Source organism: Bubalus bubalis, chromosome 17, assembly GCF_019923935.1.
Source record: "Bubalus bubalis isolate 160015118507 breed Murrah chromosome 17, NDDB_SH_1, whole genome shotgun sequence".
NCBI lineage: Eukaryota > Metazoa > Chordata > Mammalia > Artiodactyla > Bovidae > Bubalus > Bubalus bubalis.
The window spans coordinates 2,198,936-2,222,290 of record NC_059173.1 but is presented as its reverse complement, the minus strand read 5'-3'; the positions used below and the strand labels follow the sequence as shown (position 1 = coordinate 2,222,290).

Below are 23,355 nucleotides of genomic sequence, written 5' to 3'. Positions count from 1 at the left end.
ACGTTGTAACAAATTCAATGAAAAATTTAAAAATGGTCCATATAAATCTTTAAAAAAAACATGCATACAGGGTAATTTCCCATGTGTGTTTCTGTTGTGCCCTTTGACCTTTCACATAGGTGTGCAGTGTCTGGAGACAGCAGGCAAGGTTGGAGCTGTAGGGGTACAGTTGACAGAGATTGACAGTTAAAAAATAATATGCTTCTATCAAAATAAAACTTCAGATGTGAAAGCATCATCGTTCCAGTTGTGGATCTTCTGAGGCCTCTACTCACACTATCTGAGACAGTGACATTAGGAAAAAATGGCAGTACAAAAAGAACGCTGCTCCGTGTCCTGTTATTACAGCGGCCAGAGGGGGCAGCTCCGATGGCCAGCAGGGGGTGCTGTGTGACGTCCGTTCCTGAGACTGCAGGCGTGCCAGACAGCTGACAAACCACTCAGCTTGCTCCAGGGGATTTGGGCAAACTGTGTTCTCACCCATGTGTGACTTTTCTCCACCTGCGATTCCTCCTTATCACCACCACGAGCTCCTTGGTCTGGCTGTCCTGTAGCTTCATATTTGAGTCAGATCCTCTTCTATATAATCTTTCCCAAGCTGGTTTTAGAAAAGGCAGAGGAACCAGAGATCAAATTGCCAACACCCGCTGGATCATCAAAAAAGCAAGAGAGTTCCAGAAAAACATCTATTTCTGCTTTATTGACTATGCCAAAGCCTTTGACTGTGTGGATCACAATAAACTGGAAAATTCTGAAAGAGATGGGAATACCAGACCACCTGACCTGCCTCTTGAGAAACCTCTATGCAGGTCAGTAAGCAACAGTTAGAACTGGACATGGAACAACAGACTGGTTCCAAATAGGAAAAGGAGTACGTCAAGGCTGCATATTGTCACCCTGCATATTTAACTTATATGCAGAGTACATCATGAGAAACGCTGGGCTGGAGGAAGCACAAGCTGGAATCAAGACTGCCAGGAGAAATATCAATAACATGAGATATGCAGATGACACCACCCTTATGGCAGAAAGTGAAGAGGAACTAAAAAGCCTCTTGATGAAAGTGAAAGAGGAGAGTGAAAAAGCTGGCTGAAAGCTCAACATTCAGAAAACTAAGATCATGGCATCTGGTCCTATTACTTCATGGCAAATAGATAGGGAAACAGTGGAAACAGTGTCAGACTTTATTTTGGGGGGCTCCAAAATCACTGCAGATGGTGACTGCAGCCATGAAATTAAAAGAGGCTTACTCCTTGGAAGTAAAGTTATAACAACCTAGACAGCATATTAAAAGGCAGAGACATTACTTTGTCAACAAAGGTCCGTCTAGTCAAGGCTATGGTTTTTCCAGTAGTCATGTATGGATGTGAGAGTTGGACTATAAAGAAAGCTGAGCGCTGAAGAATTGATGATTTTGAACTGTGGTGTTGGAGAAGACTCTTAAGAGTCCCTTGGACTGCAAGGAGATCCAACCAGTCCATCCTAAAGGAAATCAGTCCTGAGTATTCATTGGAAGGACTGATGTTGAAGCTGAAACTCCAATCATTTGGCCACCTGATTCGAAGAGCTGACTCATTTTGAAAAGACCCTGATGCTGGGAAAGATTGAGGGCAGAAGGAGAAGGGGACGACAGAGGATGAGATGGTTGGATGGCGTCACTGACTCAATGGACATGAGTTTGAGTAAACTCCGGGAGTTGATGATGGACAGGGAGGCCTCGCGTGCTGCAGTCCATGGGGTCACAAAGAGTCAGACACAACTGAGCGACTGAACTGAACTGAACTGATGTTTTTAGGAACAGATTTTATAATCTCAATCATTGATATCTCCTCCTATCTAGAGAAGTACTAAATCCCTTCATGGTGACATCTGATCCTCATGACTAACGAAAAACCTTTTGTGAAATGAGTGCTTAATGGTATTGAACTTCTCCTTCATCCCAAACTTATATATTGATTCTCCCACTGCTGCTTTGGAGCAGTCTCTGAGAGCTATGTAAGATGCTGCCTCTCGGGCTGCAGTCCTCATTTTGCCCCAAATAAAGCTTAACTTGCAACTCTCAAGTTGTGCATCTTTTTTAGTTGACAGATTAAATGTAATAATGTGAGCAATACAGCCAGGACCTGCACAAGGAGTCAAAGCACATGGTCAGCGTGACTGTGAGTGGGTCTGAGGCTGTAGAAAACTATGCACTTTACTGGCTCTAAAACTTAGTTAAAGAGGATTTAAGGGGGTAAGTAAGGGAATATTTTGTTTCACTGACATTTGTGTTTTATTTGGAGGAGCGACTGTACAATTGCGCTCATTTCACATGCTACAAAGAAATGCTCAAAATCCTTCCAACTGGGCTTGAACAGTATGTGAACTGAGAACTCCAGATGTACAGGCTGGATTTAGAAAAAGTGCAGAAAACATTGATCAAATTTGTTCAACATTTGTTGGATCATAGAAAAAGGAAGACATTTCCAGAAAAACATCTACTTCTGCTTTGTTAACTATGCAAAAACCTTTGTATGAATCACAACAAACTGTGAGAAATTCCTAAAGATGGGACTAGCAGACCAACTTACCTGCCTCCTGAGAAATCTGTATGCAGGACAAGAAGCAACAGTTAGAACCGGATATTGAACAATGAACTGGTTCAAAATTGGGAAAGCAGTATGTCAAGGCTGTATATTTTCACCCTGCTTATTTTATGTATATGCAGAGTACATCATGGAAAATGCTGAACTGGATGAATCACAAACTGGATTTAAGACTGCTGGAGAAATATTAACAACCTCAGATATGCAAATGATATCACCCTCATGGCAGAAAGTGAAGAGCCTCTTGATGAGGGTGAGAGAGGACAGTGAAGAGGCTGGCTTAAAGCTCAACATTCAGAAAACAAAGATCATGGCATCTGGTTCCATCACTTCATGCAATCAGATGGGGTAAAAGTGAAAACAGTGGCAGATTTTATTTTCTTGAGCTCCAAAATCACTGTGGACAGTGACTGCAGCCAGGAAATTAAAAGAAGCTTGCTCCTCGGAAGAAAAGCTATAACCAACCTAGACAACATATTAAAAAGCAGAGACATCACTTTGCTGACAAAGTTTCTTATAATCAAAGCTATGTTTCTTCCAGTAGTCATGTACCCATGTGAGATTTGGGCCATAAAGAAGGCTGAGGGCCAAAGAATTAATACTTTTGAACTGTGGTGTTGGAGAAGACTCTTGAGAGTCCCTTGGGGGAAATCAAACCAATCAATCCTAAAGAAAATCAATCCTGAATATTCATTGGAAGGACTGATGCTGAAGCTGAGTCTCCAATACTTTGGCCACCTGATGCAAAGAGCCAACTCATTGGAAAAGACCCTGATGCTGGGAAAGATTGAGGGCAGGAGGAAAAGCGGGTGACAGAGGATGAGATGGTTGGTTGGCCTCACCGACTCGAAGGATGTGAGTTTGAGCAAGCTCCGTGAGTTGGCGATGGACAGGGAAGCCTGGTGTGCTGCAGTAGCTGGGGGACAAAGAGTCAGATATGATTTATTGACTGAAAAGTGACAGTTGGAAGACCCTACCCCTTTGACTGATCGTTAAACTACAGTGCCTTTATTATGGTCACGGAGAGATAATCTGACCTTGCTCACCTGTGAAAGGAAGAGATTAACACAGTCCTTCCAAAGGTTGGCCCTTCATTGAGATGTTTTAAAGACTGGTGGCCCTATTTACTTTGCTTCCTCACAGCCTATCCCTCTCTATTTGGCCTTTTGACTGTAGTTCCTCACCATGTAGTCCTCTGGTTATATAAAAGAACCTGGCATTCTGACCTTGAGGAGTTGGTTATTTTGAGACATTCACATGTCATCTTCTCAATGAGCGAGCATTCCGAGTAAAGTCGTATTCCTTGCCACAAAACATCTCCTCCAATTCATTGGCCCGTCAGTTGACGAGCAGAGTGGGCTTCAACTCCATAACACTGGGATCATTTATAGTTCAGATAGAGCACTTGCTATGATGAATTTACTTTACACACAAAGGGAGGGGCATGAAGTCTCTGTCCTCAGCCGTGTGGCTTCCTGATAGGCCTGTGCCGTTTTGGATCACAGCTTCCTGTATGTCCTCTAAGATTTTAGCTGAGAACCTCCTTCCTTCTGTTAGTTTTTCAATCAGAACTTCCCAGTTTCTGTCAGATATTACCTCAGACCACTTCGTTTCTGTCAGATTTTACTTCAGAACTGCCTATTTTCTGTCAGATTTTACCTAGAAACTCCTTGTTTCTGTAAATTTTTACCTCAGAATCACTTTTGTCTGTCAGATTTATATCAGACCATCTCCTTAATTTGGTCAGACTTTAATTAAGAACCACCAAGTCTTTCAGATTTTATCTCACAACCTGCCAGTTTCTGTCACAATTTATCTGAGAAACCCCTAGTTTCTGTCAGACTTTACCTAACAGCCCCATAGATTGTCAGATTTCACCTCAGAATCTCATAGTTTCTGCCAGATTTTATCTCAGAAGCCCCTAGTTTCTGTAAGATTTTATGTCAGAACCACCTAGTTTCTGTCAGATTTCACCTCAGAACCCTCTAGCTTCTGTTACATTTTACCTCAGTACCCCCTGGTTTCTGTCAGATTTCACCTCAGAAGCCCCTAGATCTGTCTGATTTTACCTCAGAACTCCATAGCTTCTGTCATATATCATCTAGAACCCTGTAGTTTCTGTCAGATTTTACCTCAGATCTGCCTATTTTCTGTCAGATTTTACCACAGAACCTCTTAGATTCTGTCAGATTTTACCTCAGAACTCCCTAGTTTCTGTCAGATTTTACCATAAACACCCTAATTTCTGTCAGACTTTACAACAGAATCCCACTTTCTGTCTGCTTTTACCTCAGAAGACCATAGTTTCTGTCAATCTCACCTCAGAATCCCCTAGTTTCTGTTAGATTTTATTCAGAACCCCTACATTCTGTCAGATTTTATGTCAGAACCTCCTAGTTTTTGTCAGATTTTTACATCAGAAAGCCCTAGTTTATGTCAGATTTTACATCAGAAGCCTCTAGTTTACGTCAGATTTTATGTCAGAAGCGCCTAGTTTATGTCAGATTTTATCACAGAACCCCCTAGCTTCTGCCAGATTTTAACCTCAGATGACTATAGTTTCTGTTAAATTTTACCTCAGAATCCCCTAGTTTCTGTCAAATTTCCCCTCAGAACTGCCTAGTTTCTATCAGATTTTACCACAGAACCCCCTAGTTTCTGTTAGATTTTACTTTAGAACCCCCTGGCTTCTGTCAGATTTCACCTCAGAAGCTCATAGCTTCTGTCAATTATTACCTCAGGAAACCCTAGTTTCTCTCAGGTTCTACCTCAGAAACCCCTAGTTTCTGTCAGATTTGATCTCAGTAATCCCTAATTTCTGTCAGATTTCACCTCCAATCCCCTAGTTTCTGTCAGATCACCTCAGATCTCCCTGGTTTCTGTTAGATTCACTTAGAATCCTTTAGTTTCTGTCAGATTTTACCTGAGAACCCTATTGTTACTCAAATTTTTACCTCAGAATCCCCTAGTTTCTGTCCAATTTTTCCTCAGACCCCCCCCCCCCCGAGTTTCTGTAAGGTTTTACCTCAGAACCCCCTAGATTCTGTCAGTTTTCCTCAGAATCCCCTAGTTTCTGTCAGATTTTACCTCCGAACACCCTAGGTTTTGTCAGATTTCACCTCAGAAAGCCCTTAGTTTCTGTCACATTTCACCTCAGTAATCCCTAGTTTCAGTCAGATATTACCTCAGAATCCCTTCGTTGCTGTCAAATTTTACCTCAGATCCCCCTAGTTTCTATGAGTTTTTACCTCAGAACCCCCTTGTTTCTGTCAGATTTTACCTTGGAATGCCCTAGTTTCTGTCAATTTTATGTAGTTTCTCAGATTATACCCCTGAACCCCCTAGTTTCTCAAATTTTATCTCTGAAGCCCCTAGTTTTGGGTTAGATTTTTCCTCTTAACCCCCTACTTTCTGTCAGATTTTACCTCTGAACACCCTAATTTCTTTCAGATTTAACCTCAGTACCCTCTAGTTTCTGTTAGATTTTTCCTCAGACCCTGTTTCTTACTGACAGATTTTAATTCATATCCTCTTACTTTCAGAGTTTTTCCTCAGAACCCTGTAGTTTCTTCGAGATTTTACAGCTGAACCTCTTTCTGATTTTATCACATAAACTAATTTTTTTCTGTACATTTTTACTTCAGAAATGCTTTTTTATTTTCTCTTAGATTTTGCCTCAGTATGTCCTAGTTTCTGTTATTTTCTGCATCTTGGCTGCAGCCATACCCTGGCCGGGTCCCCAAACTCCTGACCCACAGGAGTCACAAGCAGTCTTTATCATCTCAGAGAAGTTCTCTGGTTCCAGATCCATGAGGACCGCTGACCATCCCTGGGCTCCAGCCTGAGGACATGGTTGACTGTTTGTGCTCAGCTGGGATGGCAGCCGTGCTGCTCACAACGGAATTCAGACCAATGGCAGGTGACCCTGAATCCTGAGCTCCTGTCCTCACCCTGAGCATATGGCTCACAGAGTACCCCATGTCACCACTCGAGTGTTCTGCTCTCTTTCACTGTCCTTTCACATACACGTAGGATTTGGACTGCAGGCAGGTCTGGACTGTGGGGCTACAGCTAACAGAGATGCACATTTTGGAATAAGGTCAGTTTCCAAGGAGACAACAGTCCCAATGTAAGCATATCCCTGTGCCCAGGGTGGACCTAGAAATGCCCCTCAGCTGTACAGTGGGCCACTCTGAATGGGGGCTAGGATATCCCAGAGGTTAGAGGAGGTGCCCATGGCCAGCACGGGCCAAAATGCTGAGTCTCAGAATGGGTGGTAGGCCAACCAGTGGGGAAACCGCTCAGGGCTCTCTGAAACTTTCCTCCATGATGGGGACTCTCATCCCCGTGAGGCCCATCCCCCAGAACTCCTGGTCTGTACCCAATAGTTCAGATTTGGTTCCCACCTCCTGGTCCATGTGTGGTCTTAGCCGAGTCTGTGTTGGGGAGGGGCTGCTGGAAGCTGAGAATCAGAAGGTGTCTCTAAGGAGAGGGTGGATCCTGGGAGCATCTGTGCAGAGGAGGAGACAAAGCTGTGGGCAGAGGCTCTGTAGGGTGACCTGTGTGGAGTTAGGTGTGTGTGTTCAGTGTGTACTAGGATGTTACTAAGATGTCTAGGTGTTTCAATATGATGTAGTTTTTGCTATTATTGGTGTTATATTTATTTATTTATCACAACAGGTCTTTTAATGACTGTTTTTTTTTTTAACATTGCAATAGTTATTCTAGGGAACAGTCTTTTCCTTTTAACATTTAATTAAATGTTCAATGTGTTAAATAATTCACAGAGAGAAACATGTTTTGTGTTTTGTACAAATTAAAGGACCCTTGAGTATAACGCATGCCTACCACCAAAGCTCAAATTTGCAGCGGTCTCAAAGGAAAATGAACAGTTCAAAATTTAAACAGAATTTATATCACTACAAACATTTACAGGATTCCTCTCATCATTTTTTGAACAGCAAAGGTTACAGTGACAGAATTGAATGATCAGAATGTAAAAATATTTGTGCAAAACTGCATTAATTATTCTTACTTTTCAATAGAGATAAAACCTATGAACACACAACAATAATGAAGGAAAACTTCATTTTTGAAAGCAATTCTATTTTAGATTTCAAACAACATTGATTATATTATTATTAAAATTAAAAGAAAATATGGCACCATGAGCAGGAGGAGCAACAAATAATTTGGCAATCATGCCAGCTATGGAAATTGCCAAATTGCCAAAGTGTTATCTCCATACCAGTCATCCATCTTGAAAGACTGGAAGCAACTGTTGGGCCTAAACCTCATTTCAGTGTCTTTATTCTCAGAATTTGTAGATCATAAATGAAATATTTAAGAAAGTCCTTTCCCCACTGCTCCAGGAATGCTTCTTGTATCACTGGAAATCCTTAAAAGAGTTGAATCATAGACTCTGGATTTATCTAAGCAAATCTATTTAACTGGAATTTGAACTTCATCTTCAATAAGTCGCACAATTATGGGTCTTAATAGGTAGTTCCTTAAAAGTCCTTAAATGTTCCTTAAATGTCCTTGTCTTACATTTAAGTCCATTTATTTAAGAGTTCTTGGTTTACTGGGAAATGAGTTATAACCTCACCATCTAACTTGTATGCAACTTCAACTCTGATTTCAATAAATTTGTCCAAAATATCAAAAGTTTTAAGTACCAATGCAGTAAATCCATTAATCATATGAGCATATTTAATCAAAACAATGTCCAACCAGACACATGTTCTTTTCCTTCCTATAGTTACACCAAACTCTCTATCCCTTATTTGTAGTAATTCTCCAATTTCATTGTCTTGCTCTGTAGGAAAGGGACCAATACCAACTCTAGTTGTATAAGCTTTCATAACTCCAGACACTTATCCAACATTTAAGGCGGCATACCCAAGCCAGTACAAAACCTCCAACTGTACAGTTCAAAGAGGTTACGAAAGGATAACTTTCAAAATCAGTATCTAGCAGTGCTGCAACTGCACCTTCTACCTAGATTTTCCTTGATGGTCCATGTAAAGCCTCATATAGGAAATACACTCTATATATCTAGCAGTTGGTTTCATCCTTTGCATATAACCCTTGAGTTTTTGGAATTTGTCCTCAATGTCTATTTCCAAAGTGGGGTATATAGATTTGTAGTGGTTACCCAGAACTTGGAACCTCTTAGAAAAGCCATCAAAGTCGGAAATAAGATGGCATATCCTAAAGTCCACTCTGGTCCTTTTGGGAAGAGTAAACAGGGAGAATGCCCTTTTTGTGGTACCCAAATTTTTTCCTGCTTGTTCCCCTCTCTGTTGTTCCTGGATACCATCAGCTGTTTGATGGAAATCAAGCACAGTATGAGGCTCTGTCAGGTATGAGAAGCCTTTGTCCAACCTTCCAGACCTTCCCCTTTTTGAACATATTTTTCTGCTTCCTCACACAATCCAGCTAGATGAATTACCACATCAATTCCAATGAATGCAGTAACATTCAGGCTCCACTGGGAGCCTGAGTTGTTCCACTGGGGAATGATTCCACTGGGTAAAAGACGAAAATCATCCTCCACAGAATCTGCAGCTGTTCAGGCAGCATTACTTCCTCCCTGGCGGTGGCACAGAGTGTTGGTGCCCTGCACCAGCAGATCCAGCACCTTCCCCTTCCCTTTGTGGTCCCACTGCCCGCCAAGCACCATGGTCGCCAGGTTCCCCCCAGGCTGCTCCCTGGGGCGGCCTCAGTCGTCTTGGACAAGGAGGATGCCCCCAGGTTGATCTTGGCAAACGCCCAGGCTCCAGAGACATGAGAAGAGCCCGAAGGGGTCAGGGGTGGCTGGGAGTGTGTGAACTGGATTGCTCTGTAAATTTATGTTTGAGAGTCTTAATATAAAATATAACATATATTAAAAAAAAAACAACATTTGGTAACACTGTCAATGTCTTAACCTGATATTAGGATTTTTCTACTTTTCTGATGTTTCATTTCATCGAGAGGACTTGGATCAATGTTTAATGACCGTGGTCTGCAATGTCCCCTTCTACTGGTTTGGTTGTCCGGTTGGTTTTACACTTTATTGCTTGATTGATTCATGACTGTGCGGGGTCTTCACTGCTCCTGGGCTCTGGTTGCGGGGCGGCGCGGCCGCTCTTCACTGCAGTGCACTGGGTTCTCATTGGGGCGGATTCTCTTGCTGCAGGCCACCAGCTCCGGGGGATGGAGCTTCAGCAGTTCGGCTTTCCTGCTGAGTTGCTCTGCAGGATGTGTGAGCTTCCTGCATCTGACACTGCAACCATGTCCCCTTCATCAACAGGCAGAGCCTTAAACACAGGAAAACAAGGGAAGTCCTATAAATTCCCCTCTTGTGTGCTTTATTTATGGGTTGTATGTAAAACACTTTAACTGCTTTCTCAGACAACCACAAGTTTTACATCTTTTTCAATGCTTAAAAAAATACAAATCCAATGTATGGAAAGCATATAAGTCCTGAAGTTTGTTAGATATTTATGCTAAATAAGGATACATTATGTCTTTTTGTGGAGTAAGTTCATGACAAAATATTCTGTTTCTTCTAAGCATCTTCATCTGTTTATTTATTTTCTCTACTGGAACAAATGTTGTACCTTCTTAGAAAACTGAACTTCATTTCCTTTTTCTGCAAAATTTTCCCACATGTTACCAGCAGGGGGCGCTGTGGGACTGCCCTGGGGTCCCTGCACAGCTGCTCAGAGAGCACCACTCCCTCCAGGATGTGGGCGGGGGGCAGGGCCTGTGCTCCTGGGGGGACTCAGCAGTGTGTCCTGTCTGAGTGCAGAGACCCGTGAGCAGGGACCTGTGTGGTCTCGGTAGGTGCTTCCTCCAGGGTTTCCCAAGAGGGAACTCCCCTCCACCCCCTGAGTCTGGGCTGTGAGCTGAGCTCCAGCATCAGGGCTGGGACATGGGCTAGGCGGGCCCTGGGTGGACCCCTATTTGCATGGCAGCCCCTCCTCTCAGAGTCAGGGGGAGAAAAGGAGGCCTGGGGCAGCCCAGCCCCACTGTGGCGACCAGGGTCCTGTGAGCACCGTGGCCTGGACTCCTCTCCTCTCTCGTGTTCCTCTCTCACTGCACAGGTAGGAACGGGCCCGGGCACCAGGGCTCAGTCCCAGCCTCATTAGCTCCTGGGGTGCAGACTCTGGGAACCTTTCCTGCAGCTCCTGCCCTGTATCCCCTGTGTCTGTGTCTGCAGGTTGCCTCTCCCAGCCTGTGCTGACTCAGCCGGCATCCCCCTCTGCATATCCAGGAGCAACAGCCAGACTCACCTGCACCCTGAGCAGTGGGTACAGTGTTGGTGGCTACCAAATGTCCTGTTTCCAGCAGAAGCCAGGGGGCCCTCCCCAGTCCCTCCTGATGTTCAAGTCAGACTCAGATAAGCCCCAGGGCTCCGGGATCCCCAGTCACTTCTCTGGATCCAAGGCTGCCTTGGCCAACAGAGGGCTCCTGCTCATCTCTGGGCTGCAGACTCAGGATGAGGCTGATTATAACTGCTACTGTCCCCAAAACACTGGTATTTACCAGGTGCTTCACACTGCACAAGGCTGAACAGGCACTGCGCCCCTGTGTCCTCCCTGCCGCGCCCATCATTGCTGTTCCGCTCTCACTCTGGTTAACCTCCTGTGATCACTTCTGAGTTTCGTGAGAACAGCAGATCTGACCTGTCATGTACTGCCCCTCATCTCAGATCTGAGACCTACCCATGGCTCTGATCGCTCAGACTGCCATGTTTTGACACACATCTTCCTCGGTTCAGTTCAGTTCAGTCGCTCAGTTGTGCCTGACTCTTTGCAACCCCATGGACTGCCGCACGCCAGGCCTCCCTGTCCATCACCAATTCCTGGAGTTTACTCAAACTCGTGTTCATTGAGTCGGTGATGCCATCCAGCCATCTCATCCTCTGTCCTCCCCTTCTCCTCCACCTTCAATCTTTCCAAGCATAGGGTCTTTTCCAAATGAGGCAGTTCTTTGCATCAGGTGGCCAGAGGATTGGAGTTTCAGCTTCAGCATCGGGCCTTCCAATGAACACTCAGGACTGATCTCCTTTAGGATGGACTGGTTGGATCTCCTTACAGTCCAAGGGACTTTCGAAAGTCTCCTCCAACACCACAGCTCAAAAGCATCAATTCTTCGGTGCTCAGCTTTCTTTATAGTCCAATATTGACATTCATACATGACTATAGCCTCGACTAAATGGACCTTTATTGGCAAAGGAATGTCTCTGTTTTTTCATATGCTGTCTAGGTTGGTCATAACTTTCCTTCCAAGGAGTAAGTGTCTTTTAATTTCATGGCTGCAGTCACCACCTGTAGTGATTTTGGAACCCCCAAAAATAGTCTGTCATTGTTTTCCCATCTGTTTTCCAAGAAGTGATGGGACCAGATGCCATGAGCTTAGTTTTCTGAATGTTGAGCTTTCAGCCAGCTTTTTCACTCTCCTCTTTCACTTTCATCAAGAGGCTCTTTAGTTCTTCACTTTCTGCCGTAAGGGTGGTGTCATCTGCATATCTCAGGTTATTGATATTTCTCCCGGCAATTTTGATTCCAGCCTGTGCTTCCTCCAGTCCAGTGTTTCTCATGATGTACTCTGCATATAAGTTAAATAAGCAGGGTGACAATATACAGCCTTGACATACTCCTTTCCCTATTTGGAACCAGTCTGTTGTTCCATGTCCAGTTCTAACTGTTGCTTCCTGACCTGCATATAGGTTTCTCAAGAGGCAGGTCAGGTGATCTGGTATTCCCATCTCTTTCAGAATTTTCCACAGTTTATTGTGATTCACACCGTCAAAGGCTTTGACATAGTCAATAAAGCAGAAGTAGATGTTTTTCTGGAACTCTCTTCCTTTTCCATGATCCAGTGGATGTTGGCAATTTGATCTCTGGTTCCTCTGCCTGTTCTAATACCAGCTTGAACATCTGCAAGTTCACAGTTCACGTATTGCTGAAGCCTGGCTTGGAGGATTTTGAGCATTACTTTACTAGCGTGTGAGATGAGGGCACTTGTGTGGTAGTTTGAGCATTCTTTGGTATTGCCTTTCTTTGGGATTGGAATGAAAACTGACCTTTTCCAGTCCTGTGGCCACTGCTGAGTTTTCCAAATTTGCTGGCATACCGAGTGCAGCACTTTCACAGCATCATCTTTTAGGATTCGAAATAGCTCAACTGGAATTCCATCACCCTCACTAGCTTTGTTCGTAGTGATGCTAAGGCCCACTGGACTTCACATTCCAGGATGTCTGGCTCTGGGTAAGTTATCACACCATCGTGATTATCTGGGTCGTGAAGATCTTTTTTGTATAGTTCTTCTGCATATTCTTGTCATCTGTTCTTAATATCTTCTGCTTCTGTTAGGTCCATAACATTTCTGTCCTTTATTGAGCCCATATTTGCATGAACTGTTCCCTTGGTATCTCTAATTTTCTTGAAGAGATCTCTAGTCTTTCCCATTTTATTGTTTTCCTCTATTTCTTTGCATTGATCACTGAGGAAGGTTTTCTTATGTCTCCTTGCTATTCTTTGGAACTCTGCATTCAAATGGGTATATATTTCCTTTTCTCCTTTGCTTTGGTTTCTCTTCTTTTCATAGCTATTTGTAAGGCCTCCTCAGGCAGCCATTTTGCTTTTTTGCATTTGTTTTTCTTGGGGATGGTCTTGATCCCTGTCTCCTGTATAATATCATGAACCTCTGTCCATAGTTCAGGCACTCTGTCTATCAGATCTAGTCCCTTAAATCTAATTCTCACTTCCACTCTATAATTATAAGGGATTTGATTTAGGTCATACCTGAATGGTCTAGTGGTTTTCCCTACTTTCTTCAATTTAAGTCTGAATTTGGCAGTAAGGAGTTCATGATCTGAACCACAGTTAGCTCCTGGTCTTGTTTTTGCTGAGTGTATAGAGCTTCTCCATCTTTGGCTCAAAGAATATAATCAATCTGATTTCGGTATTGACCATCTGGTGATTCATGTGTAGAGTCTTCTCTTGTGTTGTTGGAAGAGGGTGTTTTCTATGACCAGTGTGTTCTCTTGGCAAAACTCTATGAGCCTTTACCCTGCTTCATTCTGTACTCCAAGGCTAAATTTGCCTGTTACTCCAGGTGTTTCTTGACTTCACACTTTTGCATTCCAGTCCTCTATAATGAAAAGGATATCTCTTTTGGGTGTTAGTTCTAAAAGGTCTTGTAGGTCTTCACATCTTCCTAATCAGAAATCAAAATCCCCCAGTGGATATGCTATAAGTGGCAGAAAGAGGCTGGTTCCTGCTCTGCTTCACTCAGACTCCTAAATATTAATAATGCAAATATCTGTGTAAAAATCAAGTTTTACTTCTTAATAAAAAATTTCAAAAAATCTGTCTTGTGTCATTTATTTAATATTGTCTTAATAAAAAACCTTACAAAGAATGATATTTCAGATATGTAACTCTTATCAATGAAAAATTGAAATAAACATAGACTGTCCTTCAGTTAAATTTCATGCACGTATTTAAAGTAATGACCTTAAAATGTTCACTAATCCATTAACATATTTTCATACATTTACTGTCTCAGGGAATTCCCAGGTGGTCCAGTGGCTAAGACTCCGTGTTCCCAGTGCAGTCAGCCTGGTTTCATCCTTGGTTGGGGAACTAGATCCCACAAGCCACAACTAAGACAGCACCCAGATAATGAATAAATATTTTTTAGGAATCTCACAGTCACACACCTACAGTGTAACACACACGTTCAGTGCGGGGCAAACTACAGTAGGGCCTCTTCTCCAACCAAACTTTCCCTGAACTGTATATTCTCGAACCCACTGCTTGGAACAATTCGTCCTAACAGCCACCACATATCAGGCTCTCTGGGAACACACGCTGCTCAGAGCCCTTCAGAGTCTCAATAAAAAATGGCCTGGAGCACCATCAGGCCTGCTACCTGCAGCCTGTGCCCTGTGCCTGCAGGAGAGATGCCCAGGAGGGGGCACTTCATAAGACAGGACATGGGCATGGGTTCCAGAGTGTGGGAAGTTATGCACACAGTAAAGATCCAGGCGTTCAGGAATGAAGGGTCCCACCCCAGGCCTCTCCCCCTACACCTTCCCATCTCAACAGAGAAGAGCCCCCTCCTCGTCACGGCTGAGGAGACACAGAGAGGAAGCAGGGCTCCGGCCACCAGGGAGGGGACACACAGAGGAGGGACCCACTATCCTGCCCAGAAGGGGACGGGCCTCCCCAGGGCCAGCACTGCCTGACCTGATCCTGATGCTAGAGGAACTTGTGCCCCAGAAGCCCTCTCAGTCCTGACCCTGAGCAGCCCAGGGAGCCATGGACAGACTCAGCCTGAGGGGCCTGAGGGGAGCACACAGGGGGCCCTGAGGTCACAGCAGATACAGAGGAGACCCCTGAACAGGCTCTGAGGAGGGGACAGTGCACAGAGCAGGGGCAGGAGCTGTCCCTGAGGGCTCTGGTCACCAGGTCACAGGAAGCGTGTCTGGACCTGGACACCAGGAGGCGCTCGAGGGGCCATTCCTGAGGTGGTTAGTTGGGTGAGAGCTGGGCCCAGGCCCTGACCCTGCCTGGCAACCACTGCTCAGGGCTCCTGGATGGGACCTCCCACCCCTGGGCCCCAAGAGCCGTGCCCCAGTCCACACCCTGCCCCCTTCAGGCACAGGGACCTGACCCGGGGCCCAGGGAGAGTCAGAGAGCTGGGGGGTCAGAGAGCAAAGGGGTGGGGGCAAAGAGCTCGGAGGGGTCAGAGAGCTAGGGGCGTGATTTGCATGAAAGGCCCCGCCCCCTCTCAGGGTATGAAGAGGGGAAGGAGCAGTGTGGGGACGCTCTGCTCAGCTGTGGGGCCACAGACGGCAGGACGCCCTGACATGTCCACCATGGCCTGGTCCCCTCTGCTTCTCACCCTGGTCACTCTCTGCACAGGTGACTGGATGGGAGGACAGGGGAAGGGCCCTGGGAAGACTCACAGGCCTTGCTCCCCTTTATCGTGTCTGGACCCCCGAGTCACCATCTCTGTCTCTCCCCCTTCCAGGATCCTGGGCCCAGGCTGTGCTGACTCAGCTGCCCTCCATGTCCGGGTCCCTGGGCCAGAGGGTCACCATCCCTGCACCGGAAGCAGCAGCTATGTTGGGCGTGGCAATCATGTGAGCTGGTACCAACTGATCCCAGGATTGGCCCCCAAAACCCTGATCTATAATAGTAACAAACGACCCTCGGGGGTCCCTGACCGATTCTCTGGCACCAAGTCTGGCAACACAGCCACCCTGACCATCACTTCGCTCCAGGCTGAGGACGAGGCTGATTATTACTGTGTGTCTGCTGACCTCAGTCTTAGTGGTCCCACAGTGCTCCAGGTCAAGGGGGAAGTGCGACAAAAACCTGCTGTCCTCTCAGAGTCGGGGCTCTGGGGGCAGAAACATCTTCTCCAAGGCAGCCGCTTCATTTGATGTTTGGCCTAAGACTGTGCTCAGTCACACCACGGAACTTGGTCCAGAAAAATCTGTTCACATCTTTCTTAATTCACCCCTTCTCCAGCTTTCCTTTGCAGCAAAACATTGTCTGGTTTTCTCAACTTGAGCAGAAATCCCCAGTGCCAGGGGCAGGTGCCCTGGGGTCAGAGTCCATGATGGGTCGGGTCAGAACCAGAGGAACACAGTACAGTTCTGCCTGACTCTGGGTGCATCAATGCATCCAGTATGTGTCCTGGTCCCAGCAGCTCTCCTTCTCTCTGAGGCTAGTAGTGGACGCAGGGGGTCCCTGCTTGGTTCTCTCAAGTCTGGCCTTCAGGCTCCTTGGCCATCACTGGGCTGAGCTGAGGCCCAGGCTGTTGCTCCTGCCTTTCCTGTGACAGCCTCTCAGGCTCACCCAGGGCTCCAGGCTCCTGGCCAGGCAACCTGGGAACCTCCTCCACTGGCCTTTACCCACGTGGGAAGCAGGGTGCTCCCTGGAGAGTGACTTTCCTGCACCTGGGCCCCAGGGGACATGAGCGCTCTCAGCTGTGAGCAACAGTCTTGCCTCTTACTTCCGCTCCTGTATCCGGGGGGGCAGTGCCTAGACCTGAGGTCCAGCCTAGGATGGATGGGAAATTACACAACAAAAATGTCAGTAAACTTGACCTACAGTGATACCTGGACAGAGGATAAGAGACCCAGGGGAGGGCCTTTCTCCATGTCAACAACTTTGTCTCAAGGGCAGGGTCCTGGGGGCCCTCCTCCATGACCTGGACCCCTCCCTTTGTGTCCTCACTCCTGAACCAAGACTGTCCTTTAGGGAAAGTGACGGGATGTGGGTTTGGAGGCTTTGCCCTGCCTTGTGCTCCTGCCATCTGGGCACAGGGTGTGGGGCATCCGTGCTTCCTGTCACCTTCGCACCCTCCTTCAAGGGTGGTGGTGATGGTTCTGTCCTTTACCAGTTCCTCTCTTCACCTATTTTCCTATTTTTCCCTACACAATCATGCATGCATTGGAATAATATGAAAAGGATTTAGTATGAACATTTTCTTTGATCCCTGGAGAAGGAAATGGCAGCCCACTCCAGTACTCTTGCCTGAAAAATCCCATGGACTGCAGAGCCTGGTAGGCTACGGTCCATGAGGTCTCAAAGAGTCGGGCATGACTGAGCGACTTCACTTTCACTTTTCTTTGATATGAGCTGAATCTCGCAAACACGTGTTGAGAAAAGTAAATAATCATATGAATTTTATTAAATAGCTAAGTTACAAGAACATCTAATCTGAACACAAAACCATAATTTTACTTTACATTGATTAGCGTTATTTTTGTCCCTTAACTGTCCCAGTTAATGGAGACATTAAGTCCTCCTGCACAAACTTACACCTGTGTAAATGAGTATGTACTAGCAATACTACAATCGTGTCTAGGTGTTTCTATTTTTACATGGATTTTATTCTTGGTTCTAAATTTATTTTTTAATATGTCTTAATATAAAATACAACTTGTAGATGGGAAAAATAACATTTGGTATCAGTATCACGTTCTTAAAATTTGAATTTTTTGTTAACTTTCTGATTAGAACATTTTGATCAATACTTAATGTTAGTGGCTTGTAATATTTCCTCTCATAAATTTTTTGGGTATATGTACAAATGTTTTAACTAATTCTCAAAAAACTAGGAAATATTGCATCTTTTTTCAATGTTTTTAAAAAATATGCATACGATGCAAATCAATTAAAACAATGTGGTGGCTCAAGTTTGTTACATATTTCAGGTGAGGAAATACATGTTATGTCTTTTTGTGGGCTAATTCAATAGTAAAATTTCCATATTTTTCCAAGGAAATTAATCTTCTTGCTTGTTTCTCTACTAGCTCACCAATGCACCTTCCTAGAAAAGTTTGCATTTTACCTCCTTAATTCTAGAGGTTATTTTTGCTTTTTGTTTTTATTTTCCACATGTGCCCAGCAGGTGGCGCTGTGGGACAGTCTTGGGGTCCATGCACCGCTGCTCAGGGAACCTCACTGACTCCTGGAGCTGGGCTGGGGGCGACGCGTGCACTCCTGGGGGCACTCAGCAGTGTGTCCTCTCTGGCTGCAGAGTCCCCTGTCATGTGGTCTCAGCAGGTGCTTCCTCCAGGGTCTCCCAAGAGGGAGCTCCCCTCCACCCCCTGAGTCTGGGCTGTGAGCTGAGCTCCAGCATCCGGGCTGAGAGATGAGCTGGGCGGGTCCTGGGTGGACCCCTATTTGCATGGCAGCCCCTCCTCAGGCAGAGGCTGGGCGAGAAAAGAAGACCTGGGGCAGCCCAGCCCCACGGTGGGGACCAGGAAGCTGTGAGCACCATGGCCTGGACTCCTCTCCTGCTCGTGTTCCTCTCTCTCTACACAGGTAGGCACAGGCCCCGGGCACCAGGGCTCAGTCCCAGCCTCATCAGCCCCTAGGGCACAGACTCTGGGAACCTTTCCTGCAGCTCCTGCCCCCTCTCCCCTGTGTCTGTGTCTGCAGGTTCCCTCTCCCAGCCTGTGCTGACTCAGCCGGTCACCCTCTCGGCGTCTCGGGGAGCATCAGCCAGACTCTCCTGCACCCTGAGCAGTGGCTACAATGTGAGCAACTATAGCATATACTGGTATCAGCAGAAGGCAGGGAGCCCTCCCCGGTACCTCCTGAGGTTCAAGTCAGACTCAGATAAGCACCAGGGCTCCGGGGTCCCCAGCCGCTTCTCTGGATCCAAAGATGCCTCGACCAACGCAGGGCTCCTGCTCATCTCTGGGCTGCAGCCCGAGGACGAGGCCGACTACTACTGTGCTGTGTGGCATGGCGACACTAGCGCTTACACGGCTCCAGACCAGTGAGGCAGTGAGACAGAGGCCTCCCCACCCACCCTGCTCGTGGCTCGGATGAAGCCTAGTTCAGGGGGCGACTTCCAACTGTCAGATGGTAGACAAGCAACCCATTTTCCTCACACCAGCAGATTTGATAATATTGTATCTTTTGCTTCAATTTAGCTTTTAGATTGCTAAGATACTCTTATCCAATGCCAGTTTTCTTGGGCAAACATTGCCTGTTCCGAGATAAAAACTTTTTGATGAAGACATTGGCTGAGCCCAGAAGAGGTGGTTTCAGGCCAGGCCCAGCTCAGGGTCAAGGGCTCAATAAGACAGGCTTCTGTGACTGTTTCACTTGGGATTTTGTGATATAAAAGTCAACATGCAGAAATGAATTGTATTTTGTAGTTCGGTAACGAACCTCCAGTTTCTGAAAATAAAACCACTAACATGTATGACACAATCAACAGAAAACACTTAAAGATAAATCTGAGGAAGATCAGAAGGCTGTGCGCTGAAAAGACAAACACGCAAGAGAAATCAAAGGCACAGTGAACAGTTACTCCTCATCTGTCGTTCAAAACACTGAGTGTCACTGAGATAAGTCATTAAAAGTGGCACAACATAACATTGTAAAGCTACTCGTTGTTGAGTCGCTAAGTCGTGTCTGACTCCATGGACTGCAGCACACCAGGCTTCCCTGTCCCTCACCATCCTGGAGCGTGCCCAAGTTCAAGTCCACTGGATCCGTGAGGCCACCCAACCATCTCAACGTCTGTCATCGCCTTCTCCTCCTGCCCTCAATCTTTCCTAGCAAAAGGTGTTTTCCAATGAGTCATAAATATGAAATTATGCTGAAAATTAATGAGAATGAATAGGAAAATGTTCAAGTCCACAATTATTAAAAATAGTATATAACTTTAAAATTATATAAATTTAAAAGTAGTTCAAAAATGTGTTACTCTGGTCCTAGTAATTAAAAAAAATGTAAAATTTGACCACATTTGTATGATAATAAACATTCAGCAAGAAAGATAAAAGAAAATTTGAGCAAGAGTGAAATATTTTCTTCCAGGAAAACAGTGAGTAGCCGGGCTGTGCAGTCCCTGCATTATTTACAGTGGTGCTTCCTTAGACCTGTTTCCCTTGAGAAGTTGGAGGGGGTGTGAGCAGCGGGGACGGGGCGGAGCTCTTAGAGGTCAAAGGAAGGATGATGGTTCCTGACGCCACACAAGGGTCACTCTGCCTGCTCAGAGTCAGGCTCTGCAGCAGTGACGTGCCACCTGCCCCTCCCCGCTGAGCACAGAGTCCTGAGCGCAGTCTGCGCTGTCTCAGCCGGGCCCAGTGTCCAGCTCAGTGCTCAGGGCCTCTAGTCCTGGAAAGAGCGGCAGAGCTGGCGGTGTGAGGTGTCCGGGAACCAACAGGTCCCAGCCAGAGACCCCAAACCACGATGCCTGCGGGTCCCCAGCCCTCAGGAGCCGCGATTGGTCCTTTGGCTCCAGACGCGGTCGCTCAGGTTCCTTGACGACTGGGGGCTCCTATCCTCGGATGAAAGAGGAGGAGGACAGGGCTGATCGTGATCCGGGCTGTGGACACAGGTGGTGCCACCACAGACACCTTCATCCGTGTCCTGGGAGCTGGGAGCAGAGTTAGCCGCACTCAGAAAGGTGGCTTCTGCTTCCCAAGCCTACAGGGAGTGAACACGTGGCAAATGTTTTATTTCACTTAGGTAGGAAAGAGGAGACCAGGAACTAGTACAGTGGGGTCACGGAGTATAAAAACAAAATGCTTATTATCCACTGGGAAAGGACCTCGAAGCAATCCGTGTGTGTGTGTGTGTGCATGTGTAAGGCACTGCTTAATTTCTAATGAAGGAGAAAGCACCCCCGTCCTGCACGGTCGGGAGGCTGCTTCCACGGTGTCGTCACTGTCCTGATCTGAGCCTGATTTAAAAGAATATGTGTCCCAGACGATCCCTCAGTCCTGACCCTTGAGCTGCCAAGTGCGCTGTGAACAGACTGACCCTGAGGGTCGGAGGGGAGCCCACAGATGGCCCTGAGGTCACAGGGGACACAGAACGGGCTCCTGGCCTGAAGGCAAGAAGGAGACAGCACAGAGCAGGTCAGCGGCTTCCCTGAGGGCTCTGGTCGCCAGGTCACAGGATGTGTGTCTGGGCCAGGACACCAGGGGGCGCTCGGGGGCCGTTCCGAGGGTGGTTAGGGGATGGGAGCTGGGACTCTGGTGCTGCCTGGTGGCCTCTGCTCGTGGCTCCCAGCTGTGACCTCCCACCCCAGGGCCACACACAGCCCCGCCCCAGTGAACCCACTGGCCACCCTCAGGCACAGGGGCCTGAGCCAATGCCCAGGGACGGGTGGGAAGGAGTCATTTGAATGAATGGACCCTCCCCCTCTCAGGGTATGAAGAGGGGAAGGAGCTGTGTGGGGACCCTCTGGTCAGCTGTGGGGCCACAGACGGCAGGACGCCCTGACCGTGTCCACCATGGCCTGGTCCCCTCTGCTCCTCAGGAGCAGGACCCACAGGCATCGTGGTTTGGGGTCTCTGGCTGGGACCTGTTGGTTCCCGGACACCTCACACCGCCAGCTCTGCCGCTCTTTCCAGGACTAGAGGCCCTGAGCACTGAGCTGGACAATGGGCCCGGCTGAGACAGCGCAGACCCTGGGCCCTCTCTGTACAGGTGACTGGATGCAGGGACAGGGGAAGGGCCCTGGGAAGCCTCACAGGCCTTGCTCCTTGCTCTCGTGTCTGGACCCCCGAGTCACCATCTCTGTCTGTCCCCCTTCCAGAATCCTGGGCCCAGGCTGTGCTGACTCAGCCGTCCTCCGTGTTTGGGACTTTGGGTCAGAGAGTCACCATCTCTTGTACTGGAAGCAGCAATAACACTGGGAGTTATGTGAGCTGGTACCAACAGCTCCCAGGAAAGGCCCCTAGACTCCTGACATATGAAAATAGCAAACGACCCCAGGGGTCCCAGATCGATTCTCTAGCTCCAAGTCTGACAACTCAGCCTCTCTGACCACCTCAGTTCATGCTGAGGACGACACTACCCAGAATTGGAGGGTGAAGGGGTCAGGTGGTCATCAGTCCCCACCCTCTTCCCAGAAAGAGAGGAGGGGAGGAGCCCCTAGAGCCCACCCCGTGCACCCCTCCAGCTCTCCTCAGCCTGCTCCCGCTGCTCCTCATCTCTTTGCTCAGAGTCTCCGCTCCAGCTGACCTCATTCATGACTTTCCCCCAATCATGAGCCTCTCTCTCTACAAACCTGCACTGTTGACCTGCATGGTCATGACCATGTCAGAAGGTCATGGACGTGTTTCCGATCTTCCTGAACTGGACACTCACTTCCTCGGCCCCTCCTTGAACCTCTCTAACCCTTCCTTCCCGAGAAGCCTCAGGTCTCTGGGTCTATGTGTGACCCAAGTTCGTTATCCCCCTGCTTGTTCCCCTTGTTTCCCAGGGGATCCATGAACCCCTCTAGGAGCTGATTTATCCCGAGTGCTCACACTCCAATCTGTGTGCATATCGAGTGAGGAATCAGGTAGGAATAGAAACCCTGGTCCTGAGATGAGGGAAATGATTCCTGGCTGAGGAGTGTCTGTGCTCAGCTGCTGTGGGATTGATTTTATGCACAGTGAGCCGAGAAGCTGCTGGGGCCCTCGGCTGGGAAAGCAGATGCTCTCCCGGGGCTCTGCCCCAGGAGACATCACTGCTGGTCTGTCTGACCATGTCTATGGTCCCGTCTGAGATTCCTGAGAACAGCTGATCTGCCTTGTCATGTCCTGTGTCTCATCTCAGATCTGAGGCTGACCCATGGCTCTGATAACTCAGCCTGCCCTGTTTCACAGAGAGAACGTCCTGCTAAGACATGAAAATCCCTCAGTGGAGATCCATAAGTATTAGAAAGACTGGTTCTGGCCCTGCCTCGTTCAGAGGCCAGTATAATTAAGAATGCCAATATCTTTCTAAATATGTTCTTTTACTTAATAATAAAATTTCATAAGATACCTCTCATGTGATTTAGTTAAAATTGTATTTAATGAACAGAACCTACAAAGAAATGATGTTTTAAAAACAGTACCGAGGCAATGCAAAATTAAAACAGAACCAGGGTCCAACACAACTTAGTGACTCAACATTTCCTTCAGTTATATTTATGCACCTATTTAAAGTGACGACCTTAGATTTTCACTAATCCGTGATCACATTGTGGTTCATTTAAAATCTCCAAGTCACACCCCCACACTGTAACACGCACGTGCGCTACAGGGTAAACTGCCTTGACTGTTCCTTTCCAACCAAACACTTCCTGAGCCGTGTAATTTCAAAACCAGTTTTAGGAGAGTTGACTCTAAGAGCTCTTATCACCAGGTCACAGGGAGTGTGTCTGGATGGGACACCAGGGGACATTCCCAGGCAGTTCTGAAGAGTTATGCACCCACAGTGTAACTCGGAGTCAGGAAGTGGTCATGAAA

At 46.9% G+C, this 23,355-nt stretch overlaps 1 pseudogene and 3 gene segments (V, D, J or C); 3 read left to right on the top strand and 1 right to left on the bottom strand.

Annotated features, from left to right (window-relative positions):
• Positions 1-7,984: 7,984 nt before the first annotated feature.
• On the bottom strand, positions 7,985-9,381 carry LOC102412759 (annotated as a pseudogene).
• Positions 9,382-9,785: 404 nt separating this feature from the next.
• LOC123330057 lies at positions 9,786-15,455 on the top strand. The segment is given in 3 exon segments: positions 9,786-9,834; positions 10,795-11,112; positions 15,382-15,455. Coding segments are annotated over 3 exon segments (441 nt in total).
• A 10-nt stretch (positions 15,456-15,465) lies between these two features.
• On the top strand, positions 15,466-16,035 carry LOC102412437. The segment is given in 2 exon segments: positions 15,466-15,511; positions 15,621-16,035. Coding segments are annotated over 2 exon segments (461 nt in total).
• A 2,079-nt stretch (positions 16,036-18,114) lies between these two features.
• Positions 18,115-19,924, top strand: LOC102398117. The segment is given in 2 exon segments: positions 18,115-18,430; positions 18,548-19,924. Coding segments are annotated over 2 exon segments (393 nt in total).
• Positions 19,925-23,355: the final 3,431 nt, after the last annotated feature.